This window comes from Phalacrocorax carbo, chromosome 15 (genome assembly GCF_963921805.1).
Source record: "Phalacrocorax carbo chromosome 15, bPhaCar2.1, whole genome shotgun sequence".
NCBI classification, from domain to species: domain Eukaryota; kingdom Metazoa; phylum Chordata; class Aves; order Suliformes; family Phalacrocoracidae; genus Phalacrocorax; species Phalacrocorax carbo.
This window is the reverse complement of record NC_087527.1, coordinates 8,695,815-8,714,131: the sequence shown is the minus strand read 5'-3', so window position 1 is coordinate 8,714,131 and position 18,317 is coordinate 8,695,815. Positions and strand designations below refer to the sequence as shown.

The following is an 18,317-nucleotide window of genomic DNA, read 5'->3' as shown; positions in this document are numbered from 1 at the left end:
AGGCATTTACCATATTTTAAAAGTTCAAAAATAACACATTTGTCAATATATTTCAAATGGCTGAGGTAAATCTCCAGTAACAGTAGCTAACAGGTTAACATATAATTATACCTACGCATGCACCCTACCATTTAGAATATTATTTAAAACTATTTATCTCTAACATTTTTTAGAATACATTCTTTCTTAGGTAACATAAACCCACTGCTTATTAAAATGGTAGTAATGATATACAGTGTTTGAGGAGCACGGACACTGTTCAAAAGGTTATTTTATTACACTAAACAGGTTTAAAAAAAGTCCCGAAGAAACACTCATGAGGTTTCAGTCATAAAGTGATAGGGAAATCGGAAATATATATGACAACTTTCCAGCTAAGATGCATTTATGTATTTTCAAATATAGAGATAAGATACTCAAAACTTTGTAGCACCTCATAGCATAAGCAGGGTATAAAAAGCAGACTTCTTTCAAGATTCTTTTCTGCGCTTGTGTGCAGCTGAAACTGCAAAAGCAAGATAGTGGGAATTCCAAACTTTCTAAAACGTTAAACTCACAAAATTTCACCACAGATGTGAAACCCCACTAACTGCAGAGTTGCTTAATGCAAATTAAAATCCACATAGATTATTCCCAGAAAACAGATCTACTTCTTACCAAGTCCTGGAACTAGAGCACCACGTCCAAGTGAACTTCCTGCAGCGTCAATGAGATCTGCTCGGCTTGTGAACTGCCCATCCGAAATGTTGAACACCAAGCTTGAAGCAAGAACTACATAGAAAAAAGTCTCAAATAAATTTCTGAGAAGTTTATTGAATTTCAGAAAACCAAGGATTTAAAAAATCTACCACAAGCGTATACGACTAACTTTTTAAAGACGACAAAGCACTTGTTCCTCCAAAGAGCGAGCGTGTTGCAGAACTGCCTGATCCACCTGGGGGTGGAACCAGCATCACCAAGTACGTTCCACATGTGTATATCGGAGTCTTCCGTAACATTTTCAGCGGCAGCCCACAGCTAGTGTTTGCAGCTGAAATATTAAACAGAAAAATATGACACAAACATGTATTTCTTCATAACAGGCAGCAAACAAGGCAGATTTCTATTTATGGCTTCATATAAATCAATATGAAAATTCATTTAAGCTACATTCTGCAGTATTTCAAAGTTGATTTAAGAAGTTGTGTATAGGGGTGGCCTCAATCCCACACATTCAGTATCAATCCCCAGAAGGATACAAGGAGTTTCATAGGTTATTTAACTAAAGAAAACAACTTTAAAATAATTTAAAAAAACAAACAACAACAACAACAAAAAAAACAAAACAAAAAGGCAATCTCTAATTTCCTAACCAGGAAAATTTGGAGCCTAAAATTTAAGTATAAACAAAACTGTTTTAAGAATTGTATGGTGATAAACATATTGAAAGCAGTATCTTAGAGCCAAATAATCCTTTAACATAGATCATTTGAGATTCACTACGCATTTACTATTTTAAGTTCTCCTGCTCCATATGAAATGTATACAGTCATAATGACTTAGCTCCTGCCATTGCTGATCAACACTTTTCTGAGCACTGACTAAAGAATTAGCCAAGAATAACCACTAACTCCTCTTCTTCTGTAGCACTCTAGTTGTTAACTGACAAAACACAGCCTTTAAAATAGCTCTTCAAGCCAACTCTCTGCCAATTTCCCTGTAAGCGTATCTATTTCCTGTAGGATTTATTTTTATGGAAATACCTTTAATTGTTTAAAATTGAAGATAAAACCCTCATGTATGTATGAAGGGAGAAGTAATTCAGGATGAACGGAATAAAATCTTAAAACCAATCCTATAAAGCTCCAGATTATCCTGAAAGCCATCAACACTGTTCATTCAGGATTCCCTAATTAACTTGGGTAGTTTCCGCAAGCCCCCCAAAAATATCCAAACATTTTGCAAATTACCTCAAAAAAGCCAAATTACCTCCAATTTATAATATTCAACTTGCCTGTGAAACAAGAGTTTCATTTTCTAAACTGCAGTCTATTTCTACATAACAATTAGAAGCCCAGTTGAACTGCCAGCAGACAAATGCAATTATCAGTTTGATCAAATGTGGCATAAACCAGTCCTATAGTTGAATACATGGGGAAAAAAGGGTGTTACAAGTATTCTTCCTGTTTTTCATTCCTACACTTTTCTCACAATCGATACCTAATTTAGCAAAGGAACTTGCAATTCAAGCATTAAGCAAATACTGCATATATATTTCAAACACTTATTTTGGAAAAAGAAAAAAAAGCCTGTTTTTTTTACATGTCCTAAGAGGTTTGTAATTACTAGAACCAATACTATATGTGTTAAGAAACAAACCATGAAAAATTACTTAGTCAGTAAAACCTTTTCTGACCTGCTTGGTCCTCTTTCAATGTATTGGAGATTGTAGAGCCAGTGAGAGCAGCCAATGTTGCCGATGGGGAGGCTCTATACCTAGACAGCCTACTCAGAAGCATCTCATTTATACTCTTTGCAGATTCACCCTCTTTTCTCATTAATATAATTCGTTCCTGTAGAGGATTTGCTATACATACACCATTTTCTACCTATTAAAATGGAGAAAATAAATATTTTTAGATACTGAAATCTGTAGGAGACAGATCACCTTAACTGAACAGTAAAATTGAACAATCCAATATATTAGGCAGGGATCTAAAACTTAAAATCTGCTGTCAGAATTTCTTGCAAAAAAAGTATTACAAAAGCTAGACAGATGAGCATTTGTTTTGTTTGCAACTTTGTGGTTGAACAGAATTATCTTCTCTTTGGTCTGTCTTTTAAGGACAGACCTTAAAGAATCTTCAGTTTATTTATGAAAATCTACTTAAAAATACTGAACCCTCCTGTATTTTCTTAGTGATGTTTCACTGGCAAGTTTTGTAAACAGAGGCCTTTAAATCATTCGCCAGCCAAAAAGTGTAAGTGGTGATTTTCTTAGACCATAATCTTCAGGGGACATTTGATTGAAGATCGCATCTCTTAATGAAGATAAATTGAACAATCCAATATATTAGGCAGGGATCTAAAACTTAAAATCTGCTGTCAGAATTTCTTGCAAAAAAAGTATTACAAAAGCTAGACAGATGAGCATTTGTTTTGTTTGCAACTTTGTGGTTGAACAGAATTATCTTCTCTTTGGTCTGTCTTTTAAGGACAGACCTTAAAGAATCTTCAGTTTATTTATGAAAATCTACTTAAAAATACTGAACCCTCCTGTATTTTCTTAGTGATGTTTCACTGGCAAGTTTTGTAAACAGAGGCCTTTAAATCATTCGCCAGCCAAAAAGTGTAAGTGGTGATTTTCTTAGACCATAATCTTCAGGGGACATTTGATTGAAGATCGCATCTCTTAATGAAGATAAGATCTGATTTACACCATTAGGTATTTTCCATAAGTTGCCCTACTACAGCCCACCAATTGTAGCTCCATCATCCCACTAAGCAGAGCTGTTGTACAGCAACTGCTGAGCAGACATACAGACAGTGCGCCCCAAGTACTCCAAAGCTAAATCCTTGTACAATTTCAATTATCAATACCAGAGGTCTAGGAATTGCTGTAAGCTCTGCTGTACAAATGAATAAGTTTTTAGACTAGCTGCTTCACTGTGAATTAAAATATGCACGCACATGTATACAAATGCATGCACATATATGTATATATACATACACATTTAAACATACATAAGCCATTGAGAGAAAAGGGAGTTCAAACTACTGATACATTTCTCCAGACTTAATATTTTGAAATGTATTTGGTTTTACACTAAAACCAATGATTGTCATACAACATAAAAAATATATTAGGTTACAAAATGCAGCGTAGACAAAACAATTGTATTTGCAACTGTGGGACTCGACTGGCTTTTAACACAATGAAGCAGATCCACAGTAAACAGTGCTTTAAATCCTAATGCACTGAATTAGTGTCCCACATAAAACTTAACTGCTAATTATAATAAAATATGTTTTATGCTACAAGACAATTCATATTGCTGGAATATGATAGTCGTACATCCTCTGAAGATAGAATGGAACAATATACCTTCTGTTCAGTTAAAAGTTATTTCGTAAACACATTACAAACAGCTATTCGGATTACAGATATCAATATCTTGATTTTAAAAGGCTGATATTTAGTTAAGCAGTAGTCATGCTACCAACGGCAGAGTAATAGAAAACAACATAATTTGCTTACTATAAGTTCGAAAATATCCATAAAGACAGAGTGGCCTTTTGGTGTTTTTTCATTGAGGCTTGCAGGAGACCAAATCCAGTAGAAATATGTGCCATCTGAAGAAAGATGCACGGTAGTCATAGTACTGCCAACTGGGAAGTGATTTACTGGCATTGGGATTATTTGACATACCTATGAGACAGAGAGCATCTTAACAGTTCTTATTTTGAAGTTTGTCCTTGTAAGTATTAACAGCATACTTTAAAATAAATAAATAAATAGAGATCAAGTGCAGTTAGTCCAAAAGAAGCTTATTATTGGACATCATAGTGCTATTATTTTATTTGTTAAAGAGCTATTCTATAATGTTTGCCAAATGGATCTAACACATACAAACCAGCTTATATATCTAAACATTTAACATATCTAAAAATAAAAGGCTCATGTCTCTAATGGTTGAGAGTGTACCCACAGTACCATAAGGAAAATACAGATGCTAAAGAGTTATCTACTCTCTGCAACTCCTCTGAAACATTACTGGAAACTTTGGAAGAAAAAAGGAATCCAAACATTCTCAGTTTCAGGAAACACACTGGACATAAGTGTGCACATCCATCCTTAAAACCACAGCAAGGAAAAGACCCAAAGTAAACAAGCTATCCATTTTGGCAAAGGATGACAACCGTTTATCTACAAAACACAATTAGGTCAGAAACAATACCTGAATCTTGTTACAGTAGAAGAATAATGAGCTGTTTAGGAAGATTATGTTTTCAGTTTAAGTCAAAGTCCATTTTGCTATTGTTTGATTGATTTATAATGTGACCATGCTATATGCTTACAATACCATCACATTGGCTCTTATGATACTGTCATAATACAGTACAGTGTAAGTCTATATATGTATATGTATACATACACATGCATATATATATACACACACACAAACACATAGGAACAGTAATATCTATAACATAACTTACAAGTTCTATCATGCAATGCTTTCAATAGGGGCTTATAAAAAGGCAGTTTCTCAAAGCAAAAAGAAGAAACCTCAAGGACAAAACTAATTAAAGCTAGAAGTGACTGTGATTAATTAAGAACGTTCTCTTACTCTACCATAACTCTGCAATGAACATCCTAGCTGTTCCTTTTACCTGAAGGGTATGCTGATCCACAACCTGGAAAAGGGAGTGAGGCTTATTATCAAAAGAGACAGGCCGATGAAGAAGTTTGCTGTTGCCAAAAGCAATCCACCCAGTCTCCAGCTCCTCATTACGGCAGTACACAAAACCTCTGGCAAAAAAGCAGTATATTAAAACTCTTTAAACCTCTATGCTATTTTTTTTTCTAAGAAAAACTCACAACCACATTCTTGAACTTTGACTGAACTTAACTTCAAGTCAGCATAAGGCAGCAGTTTCTGTTGTAAGACTTAAAAGCGATAAGGAAGCAAGAAGGTACAGTGAATCACATCTGTACTAATCATTTATACAATAAATGACATAAAAATATTTTCTTCTAATTAAATTCAGCAATTGTAGAACCATACATTAAAATGTCACAAAACTAGTCCATAGTATATGCCTCTCAGCAAAGAATACTATACATTAAAAAACAAATATCTAAAATACTAGCTATTCTGCTAGTATACCTCTTTGCAGGAGGTTGGACTAGATGGCCTCCAGAGGTCCCTTCCAAGCTAAATTATTCTACAGTTCTAGAAAAGCCATACTCAAGAACAATTTCAGATGAGAAAACCAGAACACTGAAATAGCATTTAATGAAAATGCATTAATATGCTCTAGTCTTGTTACACCTAACATCTAAGTGGTTTACCGAAACAATAACTTCCCTTTTTTTTCTAAAGAGCTCTGCAGAATAGCAAATATTCAACTGTCACTTACCGCAAAGTACCATGTAATCCAGATCCTAATTTGCTTATTCCTCTGCCCACTGAATTAGTTGTATAAAGATAGAGCCCATCTGCTGCAAGACAGCGTCCTAAGTCTGCATCTGAATCAGGAAGAAAGAATAGAGCAGAGACCTCCTCTGTAACACACAAAACTGGAAATTCTCCATGGTTGTTACGCTTCTGTGGTAGCTACCACAGTGACTGAAAACCAACAGATGCTCATGACAGGTCATTACCAACAGGTCAGAACCATTTTTTTAAATAGTGAATTTACTATTTGGTGTTTTAAGAGCTACTGTAACATAGTCAAAGTCCATTCTTTTCACAGTAGTTTCTTTACATTTCTTTCAAGCCTTACAGAAGTGCCCAGATTATGCCTAACTCGCCGACACGAATACTAGGGCTATTTAAACCTCCGGGTGTTGCCAAATAAACTTAGCAAGAATTAGGTGCTAGTCACTCAGCTTCTCTTTTGAGACAATAAATGACATTAGTGCTGTTTTTTCATGATTCAAATGTACATCATCCATTTCTGATTAATTTCATTTTCCTGCATTGTGTTCTCATTTCAGTATTAAAGACCTGCCTTTGTGTATTATGGTCCAAGCTTCTGGAAAAAAAAAAAAAAACCACACACCAAAAAAACCCACAGTAACCTTTTCTGCACACTATTCAAACTATAAACACAGTAGGAGCTAGACTAGCGTACCCAACCATGCTTGGGAACACAGGACTATTCAACCAAATTAATTTCAAGTGGAAAATTCCTTTACTTAAATGTAAAACAACTTGAGTATTTGCTATTAAATGCCCTCAGAATGACGCAGAGGGGCAGAAGACTGTTGCCTTCTGCTTTTGCAACAGGTAACGCTGTTCAGAACTGGCAGCAAGATAAGATACAAGCAATACTTATGACTATTCAAGCCTTTCTGGTCAGAACTGCTGGTATAACATTATTGTTTGTGGGAAAGGAATAATCCAATATCAAACCTTGATCTAATTTCTGGTACAACTCTGTGCTTCTCTTAAAGCTAGTAAGCAGACCCTTCTACCTCTGAACACCATTGAATTAAGACAGAATGTATTTCAAACATAGTAACTCACAAAGTAGTAATTATTAACAATCAAGATGGGACACGCAAGGCAAAACCTTGTATCAGGGTTGTTGTCAATAAACCAGTCCAGGTCAACCTACTTAAGTTCACAGAATCTGAACAGTTAGCTGGGGACAAAAACAAACAAACAAAACAAAACACAAAAAAACCCCACCCAACACAGCAAAACCCCCAAACCTCTAGTCACTCTCATAGCAAGAAAACCACTTCAAAATATAGATGTCTCCATTAAATTTGCAGATAGCCTAAAACGACAACTCAGATTTGTAAATTCCTATGGCTTGCATTAAACTTAATGAGATGTCAAAGCTTGAACTAATATTTCTAAAGCAACATGAACTCTCTCATTTAGTGGAAAAATAGTAAGCAAACAAAGCAGTAAAAACTGATAATTCAGGGAATTAACTACGAGAGAAAGCATTAAAAAACATACAGATTGGACAGAAACAAGACCAGAATAGGAAAAGGGGGGAAAAAGCAATGAACTTGTACTTCTAGATATAAATGTGCTCTCCCAATGATCGCTGTGGAATACAGTGATACTGCACAGAACAACAAAAAATATATGCTTACTGAAAGACTATCACGTAGATAATATCCAAACTCAGTTTGACCTCTCTGCAAAAGTCCCACTGAAGTGAGGGAGGGTCACTGTGTCTAGTGCTTTTCATGGTTTCCTACAGCCTGATTACCGACATTTTAAATTGTCCATCTGGTCTTCAGCAACTAAAAAGCAACACTTCTGAACCCCATTATCTTGTATGTAAAAAAAAAATTATACACCATACTGGACTTCAGTTTTAGGCTCTTAATTTTTATATTAACAGGGATAACTTTTTCTATATGGTCCCCAAATCAACCTTAAAAAAGCAAACAAATAATTTACAGATGTAGTTAGATTAACTTAATGAGAATAGGTATGACAAGCCAAACAATGTAAACAATTTAGTACTCCTACAAATTAGGGCCGTGTTTTCAAAACTTCAGTTTTGAATGTACAGACTAAGACAACTAAGTGTCCAGACAGTTGCTGCCCTCCCCCTCTCATTATATGTCAGGCTTCAAGACACTCCCGTGATGCCCAGTTCTCTCTCCAGATGGTCTTTTCTAAACCCTTCAGCTTTCACTTATTTGATACATACTGTACTTGCTTTTACATTACTTCCAACAGAAAAGGAGAAATCCTTTCCAACTCTAAAGCTTTACATTCTTTTTTAAACAATTACCACCATAAAAAACACCTTGTCCTCCCCTGCTAATATTGACAGTCATGAAATAATTCACCTTTATTTTCACTGCTGGAACTACTGTTGGCATCAGGTGCAGGTAACATGTCTTCAAAGCCCCAAGATACTATATGCTTTCCTCCAAGCAAACAAGAGGGTGATCCAGGTCCTCCCTCCAAAAGCAACAACCTTTCAACAGAAAATAAAATGAGAACGACAGCAAAATCTAGCTAAACCAAAAGTTAAGATGAAGATAAATTTAAATAATTATTCTCTGTCAGAGTTCATAAGCCACTTAAAAGGAATCATCAATATTTAATTAAAAAAATAAAAACTTAACATCCAACAAACAATTAGTGGATCCTTTTAGATTTGACTTTGTAATGTCTTCCTTCTGCAATTGACTAAATTTCAATCACTCTAAAGCCTTTTAATCACATTTAAAGATATTTATCTGTAAATGCACTTACACATTTTCAGAGCTGATGTAAAAGTGCTACAGTTGAAAAAGTCACTACAAACCTGTATAATACATCAGCCACAGGCAACGATCCTAGATCAGTCTGTTTCTGCAATAGATGCACTGTATGAACAAAGGTTTTCAGCGACCCTCTAAAAGGATAAGAAAAACATGAATTAAAGATGTCTATTGCAACAAGACTGAATGCACACAGACAACTGCATCTATGTAGAACATAATACCCAGTACCATAAAGACAGAATATCCAAGGTATGTCATCAAGCTTCTTTTCTGATTTGCATTTCTTTTCTTCATGAAGGAAGTAAAAAGAGGATGAGAGGGTAACATAAAGGAAGAATGCTGGTGAACTGCCAGTCTAACTCACGCTATATTTTTGGAGGAGGATGAAGCACCACACAGGTAGGGAGATCAGCAACCTTGGGCTGTGTCATGAAGAGTAAAGGCAGTCTAGGCACATAGTAAAATACCTCAATCTTGCATCTATTACAGACAGCTACTTCCAATATTTCTTGTAGCTGATTAATCATATTTAGATCTTCAAATACAATCTGCGGGTCTTCCTGGGGCTAAGCCAAAGTATTAGTAAGAGCTGTTGCAGACATAGCTAGAGGTGGCTTTCTTGACTAAAATAGAAAAGACCAGACTAATTAGTTTATTATCAAGAATCTGATTACTTTTGCTTCCAAACACAGATTTGGAAGCTTTTCCCTTTCTGAAATGATACATTTAAATGTATATAGGACTATATACTTCTGAAAACGAAACGAAATCAAAGTAGAAGTTGTTTCTAATCTTGCCTAAAAGTGAGTTCCTTTAAAATTTTATTGTGGTATTTACAAACATATGGAGTTTGTAACTATTTATAATTCTTGTTCATTCATAAGTTGAACACCTTTTTTTGAGAACCTATGAAATCTATATGTTAATCTAGTGGAAAACACCTGTCTTTTGTAGAAATAAAGAGAATCAGAGGTCTTTAAAAAAAATATTTTACCAGTTTCTGTTTTAAATGTCAGGGTAGTAGGAAGAAGTCATTTTCTGAAAGACACAGTGGCTTTATTTCTGGGCATAACAGTCTGGCTAAATATGAGAATCCTGACAGCACCTTAGCTGTAATAGTAGTCAGTTCTGAACTGATTTCTTCAGAAGCATGACTGTTCAACTGAAGAGATCCTTTCCATGCACTCTGCTGAATATAGCCTTTTGCTTTCTGTCACACGAGGTCAGTCTCAGCTCCTCAACTTTCCTCCTCCCCACCCCAAAGCCTGTTTTCCCCACTGTCATTTTCAGCTGTATGCTTTCACTGATAAACCTCAGCTTGGAGAAAGTTGACACTGAATACTTCAAAGCATCTCAATGCATTATTTAAAGCAATATTTACCCTGTTTTTTATTCTTAGTAATGTGAAACACCCAATACTGCAACTAGGAATCTCAATAATATTCTCATTTTGAGACTATTGAGACCATTTTCTAATAGTACCCCAACATGGCTTACATATTTAAAGGCAAAATGCAAGGCTTTCATAGGTGAACAAAGCACTCTGGATATTACAACTCTGTAAGTAACGCAAGGCAGATTTGCAAAGAAAATATAAGATCAACATTCATTTCAAAAGCTGTATTTGAAATGTAGCTCTTTTACAAATTCAGCTGCCAAAGAACATCCCATACTTCCTGAAAAATTGACATCTGGAAAAAAAATAAATGACACCATGTTTATCAAATCCAATTTATCTGAGCTATGTTCAAGCACATTGCTTTTTAGATAAGTCAGTTGTCAGTGCAGAAGAGTTTGCCACATAGAGTAGATTTCTCATTGACTTCATTAGAACAAGTACACTAGAAATTAAGTGGTTTTCATTTGAATAAACCCTTTTCTAAAACAAATCATGACATCTCCTGAGAACTTCGACATCTTAAATCACTGTTAAAACTTGACAGACAAGGCTGCAATTTGAGAAACATTACAAACAAGGCTTACAAAAGGCTACTAGTGACTTTAGACCCACATTCATATGGCTTTGCAGAAGCCAAGTTTTGTACACTCCTCCCCCTCTACCCAAGCCCAAGAAAAGCTGCTAAAAACGGTAAGTTTTTATGAGATGTTTTAGATGTATTAGAGTTTTTATTATGGCCACTTCATCCTCAATCACCTGATGCTGCGCTAAACCCATGCATAGTGCGGGGTACTTCAACATACACTGGTTGAATTCTTCGCTGGCAACAAAATGAAAAAAAAAAACAACTCCAGATGTTTCACAGGTGACACTGAAATCTGAAACGAATTGCCCTGAAACTTGGCAGTAACTTCCACCCTTCCAAATGAAGATGCACGAACTACAGGATTCAAGGGGCAGTACAAAGGGAAAAGTAGACAAATTTCTTCCATGATAAAAACATTTGGAAACATTCCTAAAACAGATCACTGCAGTAAAAGCAGCAATATGCACAAAAGGCATTTCTAACCTAGATCCTTCTGTTTTTACATATGCTAAACATATGCAAAAAAAATAAACACGTAACTTATCAGTTTCACCCTTTCCAAACCAATATTGAAATGTTAGAACAAAAAAGACTAGTGTAAACCAAAAATTAGTATCAACAACATGGTCACATCATTTTTGATTCTTACATTTAAATATAAACTCTTACTACCACTACCAGCCACAACATGTCATTTCAGTACAGTTTCCTTACCTTGCACAAGCCAAGGCAACTAGGGCGGCAGCAGCATTTTCTTTTTGCTTGTATGGAATCTGTTGGCCTGAAGCAGAAGTGTCTTCCAGCCAGGAGCACAGCAAAGACTCTATCCCATTGAGACAGTCAGCTGGTTCCTTAGTCAAACTCAAAGGCTGGCAGTCTCGAAGGCAATTCAATAGCACCTCAGCAGTTATGTTACAGAGAGAAGGGTCTGTTCTACTTTGAGACTGAATGAGGGGAAAGACCAATAGAAGCCCCATTCGTGAAGTAAATGGTGCCTGTTCAGGCTGCTGCAACAAGCCTTGACGCTTGAGCAAGGCCAGTGCTTCTTCATCCCCCGAGCTCTCCCGGTCATGCTGCTCCTCCAAGGCTAGCTGGCGCTGGGCATTCCAGAGTCCACGCAGAGCATTTAGTCGGTACTCCAGCAGTCGAGCATAAGCATTGCTCTGGTTTCCACACACAGATCGTAAGCGCTCAGCCAGCTCTGTTGGATTCTTGGTCTCAAATGTGAGTATCTGAAAGGAGGAAAAAAGTTGGTACTTATATAGGTTTTCTTTTTCTTAAGGGGAAAAAAAATAGTACATGCCAGTAGTATGATTTCTAGATCAGCTGTCCTCTACAACAGATTGTGGGACGGGTTGGGTTTGTTGTTTTTTTTTTTAATTTCTGGGCATGAATAAAAGTTGGAGGCCAAAGAGCATGCAAGGGGTATGGAGTCTGTTATTGTTGAGTCAGCATAGTCACTGAAGGCTGGGCTTGGGGATTGCTGACAGAGATTTTTAAACTTTCAATTGTGGTGCTAAGACAACTATAATATAGATTGTAAAGAAAAATACATATGAAACAGTATCTTTGAAAATAAAGACTTGCCTCCCCTGGAGCATTTTTTTTTTGTAATCGAGGAGATTTTGCTAAGAACTTCAAAAGGACTGAGGGGGTAGAGGGTCCCCAGGGGCTGAGTTTAGAGCCCTTCTGTGGAAACTAATAGGTCAACAATACTTTGTAATAAGAATGTGTATGTTCTAGTTTTAGAGCTTTTCAAACTAACCAGTTCTCTAAAATGAACCAAGAGTTCTGTTACACGCTCTCCCTCCTGTTTTTTTTTCTCTCCTCCTCAATTTTATCATATTGCAGTGAGCTACACATTTTGCAAAATATTACCAATTGCTGCCATAGTTTAAAAACCTAAAAGTCTCATAATCATCATTTCAGTCAGAAGAAAGAGGCATTTTTGGCACTTCTAAGTAAAACTGGAGACAAAGCTGGAACAACAGAAAACAAGTAAACTGTGACAGAAAGAAACATATTTATGGGTTAGTACCCAGCCCGGCACTTGAAACAACTCAGGATTTTAAGTAATTTACAGGCATCCTTTCTCCTACAGCATATAACAACAGTTGAGATCAGCAAAGTCACTTAAGCTATGGCAACCTCAAGGAAAACAATGAGCCAAACATTTTCTGATACTTTGGATCCAGTGTCCAAAAGGCTTCTGCCGGCATACCACACTGCTTCATCTCATCCACTATCAAGCACACTCTCTTTGGCCCATCTTTATGCTGCCCTTCCCTCATTTAAAAACAATAATTAAAAAAAAAAAAAAGGAATGTGAGATATTGAGAGATACAATGGGTAATTTCATACAGGGATATTTGGGCTGGTTTTGTTGCTGTTGTTGTGGTTTTTTTTGGGGGGAGGGGGTTATGTTTGGTTTTGGTTTTTTTAATTGTAGACAATAGTCATACAGAATATGAAATAGATGTTTATGTCTAATTGTAGAATTTTGAACAGCTTGATAAAACGCTTCAGGACAAATCACATCTGTCATTTCAACAAACACCCTTACTAAAGTCAATGAAATAGCTTTTCAGTAAAACACGTTAGAGTCATGAAAAGTTCACTTTAAAGTAATTTACATAATAATTACACTTGTATAGATGTTAGTACCGAGCTTCTTAAAACTAATGAACCTCTTTTAATTAATTTCTTCAGAGAGATTAAGAATATTAATCCCTAAACCACATTTTAAATGTATAACTACCTCATGTCAATTTGTGTGTTCTATTGTCTCAAAAATAAGTTTAATTGTTTCCTGTTGTAGATGCAAACACTTTCTAAGCCAGTTTGCTTTTGGGTTTCTTGAACTAAACCAAATATGTGATGGATTGTCAACTCATCTAACAGAAATGGAGGAAAAAAATGAATTAATGTTTTCATCTTGAGAGTTAAATGCTGAAGAAAATAGGTCTATGGTCCTTGGCTATGCTAATAAAAAAGACACCAAAAAGACAAGTTGTGGTAGGCTTAGTTTGCTTTCCATTTTAGATTATACTTCTGGGGCAGGGGGGAAGCTGCCTATAGTCTTCTCCCCTTCCCATAAACATAGTAGAACCCTGCAATCCATGCCAGATAATATTTCAGAGTTGTGCCCACCTAAATTATACCACTATGTTAATTCATAAACTTTGCACAACCTCATGTGAACTTTGAGCCAAGTGTGTAGCCACTGTGCAATAACAAGCAGAAGGTTTAAATATTCAAACACATGAAAATTGCTTTATTTCAGCCAAAATGCAAATGCAACCGAAGACTGAATTCCAACTGCAATTGATGAATGTTTTTTCAGTTTACTTCAAGCTACCAATATTTGGTGGGTTCTCACCAACAAAACTGTAACCAATTTGTTGCAGAAAGATCCACGTTTTGGATATAATTCAACCTTGCAAATTTTGTGACTCATTAGGGTCCAACTGAAGGTACACTTAAGATAACTAGTCGCACCGTGTTACACGCTCTTGTTCCTCAGGTCCCACAGTTTAGCAGGAAGATGGATTTTTTTTTGTCTTTGATATTGCTGTACATCCCTGAGACTGTCCTGTGTAAATCAAGACAGAAGTCAGTGTCAAATATTTGCAGATACACTGATGAAAAGCCTTTCCCTACTGAAGTTTTATCTTCTCACTGATCTCACAGTTTGTAATTTGCTTTATAAGCATGGCATAGTCTGTCTGGAATTGTTAGGAGTGTTTTGCCTTTGACTTTTGTAAAGGAAATATGCACTAATTTGGGTTAATGATATATGAAGTATACTAGATTCAACAGATTTAGAAGACAGTTCCAAAAAGAGACTTACAAATTTTTGGAAATAAAGCCATTTACATCATCTAGTTTTCATACACTGTTTATGGAACCAGTGAAAAAACGTAACCATTCAACATCATCTGAAGGTCTGAGTAGGTATTTGCACTTCCAGAAAATAACAGGATATTTGGAGAAAGGTGTACAGTCATCTACTATACAGGAGTCTTTTTTGTTCAATTCTGTTTTTCTCAAAAGACATTTTACTGACTAGAAGTAAATACTCAGAGCTACCTCTGAAAAGGAGCTTCAAGGCCAAATTTTACAGTGACTGTCTGTGACAAACAACTTGGGAGCTTTCAGGGTTCGGACACACTCCTAAGATCTTGCTGCACACCAGGGAACCATTCTGGTTCTCACTGGTTAGCAAAACACACCTCTCCCTAACCTAACGTTAATGACAGAACTTGGCTTGGTCCACACTACATATACGGCTTCCCTTTGGAGAGTCTAAAGACTTCATACAGAAACACAGCCCTTGCCAAGGTTTCCTCAGCACACTGACTACAGGTTTCTCATATCTTCAGGCAAAGCTTGTTGTCCAGAAGCTATCTGAAGTCAAAGCAAGTTAAAATAAAGTGCAAGAAAAAAACCCACCACATTTATTCACAAAGTCTGAAACAGACAACACAACTACCAGTGTATATAAAAGACATAGGTGAAGAAAGGAAATAGAAAATCTATGCTAAAATGATTTGCACTAAGATTGAATCATAAAGGTCTTCCCCATCCTTTACTCAGTTGATTTACTGCAGACCTCCCTGGCACGTGGCTGTCAGAGGCTGCCATTTGAACACCTTTTGCCCGAGGCTGCACCCACTAAAGAGGGTTTCTTCATGCTGTAAAAGCTGGTGTACTTTGCCAAATCTCCCTTTTTAAATCCCCCAGCAAAATTTAATCCTTCTCCCCCAAGTGAGCTTATTCTCTTCTTATCCAGAAGATCTGACCATTCTCTTTGTTAAAATAAGCACAGATTCATTTCCCCGCAGATGCACATGTCTGTTACTCAAGCTGTCCTCTCCAATATTGCATTGAACAACTGTTCCTCATTCAGCAAGAGGTAAAATTCCTTCTCCCCTGCCTGCTTGATGCCTCAGTATTTACACTTTAATTTGAGCTCTGATTTAGGACAGGTTTTCAGCATCCTTTTGCTAGTGGTATTTGAGCACTTTGGCTCGGTATTTACCTACACAACACTTGGGGAGATCTCAACAGCAGACAACCGAAAGCCACACATCACAAGCAGTCACCTGAACCAGTAAATAATCAATCACTTCACAGCACCAATAATTTCTGGCTAACGAGGCTTCAACAGAATCTAAGAGGCTGAAAAGGATGCAACAACCACATTGCTTTGCAATAAAATAAGTTACCTAAGTATCTACTTACATCTCAAAATACAACCTCTAACAGAAATAGCAGCTTAACAGTAACACCATGAAGCTAAAAACACAAACATATGCTTAAATGAAGAATACTAAACAACATACAGATTATATTCAGAATTAGCAGAAGATAACTAGCCAAGCTACAAAAATCATGCAAATTAATATACTATGAAAACAAGGACATGAAAAAGCTAAGATGTTCAGTAGCGGTTAAAACAACAGAGTCATTTTATAAAGACAAATATAAAGAGAATTGAGAGAAAAATTAAAGTCTGTCTACCTTACGTATATTGGTAGTGATAAAATAGTCCATTTTCTGCTTTTAGATGAGACGTATTAACATTTTCCTTAGGAACACTCAATACCATTAAGAAAAAATATAATAAAAATGTAAAGAAGAGTAGCTTCTAATGATCAGCAAAAAAAAAAGGGCAACGTCAGTGCAAAAAGTGTAATTCTAATGTAACCAAGTAATTCTAGTATAAGTTCTAGTGAAACTGAGACACTACAATTAAGGGAAGAAATAAAACATCACCTTTTAAGATTTTTTTTTTCTATATCTGATTTTGTAAGTAAAGTAAACATCACATTGGAACTTTTTGAAAATGAGAAACCTACTCTTCTGTCACTTTGAAATTACAGTTCATACACTGTGACTGTGATCATTGCCTGTTTTTCAACTTTGTCTGCTTCTAGTTAGCAAAGACTACCTTCGAAAAGTTTTGAAGTCTCACACTTAACAGCCTGAAGTTACATATAATTAAAAACTGTGTTAGTAAGCAGTTTGTCACTATTTTAATTTTGCAGTATCTTGACCTTAAATATTATTTCTTTGTTTAATAATTTAAATCAATTTTAATAAATATTTTAATTAGAAAATGGTTGATCCACAGTTCAATCGCTCTAATTGGTCATTGACATCATCTTCAACATGGAGAGGCACAAAAGGTATCTAGTTTTAGATCAGCTATGGGGAGGATGTCATCTTTCCTGCTGTATCCAGTTTTTGTCCTGTTTCATCCTACTACATGACCTTAACCATACATTTCTTCCCATTAAACAATATTTTGCCTATACTGCTCCAGAAGGTAGTCACTGGCATTCACTATTATTAGGGTAAAGTGTTTCTCTACTAATAGTAAATACCAGACGTACTACAATTAAGACACACTAATCTACACAAAGAGCCTGAGGTTTAAATTTACTTAATGTGGTCATAAAAAGTGAGCTATCACTAAAAAGCAGCTTTCTCCTCTGGCTAAAATTCCTGCACCCTCATCCCCTCCCTGGTGCTGGCAGTAGTGCCTGTGGGGTTTGGGGTTTTTTGGTTGGTTGGGTTATTTTTGTGGGGGGTGGGATGTGTGGTTTGGGTTGGTTTGTTTATTTTTTTAAGCTACATTTTTGGTTTAGACCAGCTCCCTGGTGTGGAACAGCAGGTAGAATAGAAAGACGCAGAAAGAAAAAGAAAGAAAATGCATGGCCAATGACAGATGTGAACAAGGACTTCTTGCAATATCTCTCCCAGCATACTAGCCTAAACAACAGTCTCTGTCTTAATAGGCTGGTTTCACTGATCAGTTTTAATTCTACCAGGTAGGGAATAGGTGAGTTATGAAACTCTCCAAAGATGTATTTTTTCCTAAAGTTACATATTACAGGTCAAAGCCTTTAAATCTCCAAAATAGCATTTAATTCTTTCTCTAAATAATTAAATTGGCTGAACATCACACATAAACATAACAACTTCTTGAAGATGGTGGTACATTTACCAATATCAATTAGATCTGTAATACCCCCCAAGTATTAAACAAGTATTATTCCCATCTCATGGGAGGAACAAACCATACGGAAAAACAGAAACCACTGCAAAATCATAAGGTTAATAGCAGCGTGAAAAAAAATTAACTACGTTGCTTTCAACACCACGTTACAGCTATAAGCTCATTCTTCTTGTACCACAGAGTTAACATACAGGGACCACCACTTGTTTACTTGGTTCTTTTGTCTCTAGAAATACGAATAAAGTGATGTAAAAAAGACCGAATTACAAAATATATAGATTACTCTATAAGAGAAATACCAGAATTGACAGTTTTAAAGGTACCCTGAAAATTTAAATACACATCAAAATTTAAA

General features: G+C 36.0%; 1 protein-coding gene across 5 annotated transcripts in view; it reads right to left on the bottom strand.

The window, feature by feature from the left end:
• The window catches only part of HECTD4 (HECT domain E3 ubiquitin protein ligase 4), a 78,145-nt gene that overhangs the window by 53,920 nt on the left and 5,908 nt on the right, over window positions 1-18,317 (bottom strand). For all 5 annotated transcript variants that reach the window (XM_064466016.1, XM_064466018.1, XM_064466017.1 and 2 more), the window contains exons 2-10: window positions 11,653-12,170; window positions 8,995-9,084; window positions 8,531-8,661; window positions 6,124-6,232; window positions 5,374-5,512; window positions 4,238-4,408; window positions 2,396-2,588; window positions 869-1,030; window positions 658-771 (exon numbers count right to left, since the gene is read on the bottom strand). In XM_064466016.1, coding sequence (XP_064322086.1) covers window positions 658-771; window positions 869-1,030; window positions 2,396-2,588; window positions 4,238-4,408; window positions 5,374-5,512; window positions 6,124-6,232; window positions 8,531-8,661; window positions 8,995-9,084; window positions 11,653-12,170 — 1,627 coding nt within the window. The remainder of the gene's footprint in view (window positions 1-657; window positions 772-868; window positions 1,031-2,395; window positions 2,589-4,237; window positions 4,409-5,373; window positions 5,513-6,123; window positions 6,233-8,530; window positions 8,662-8,994; window positions 9,085-11,652; window positions 12,171-18,317) is intronic.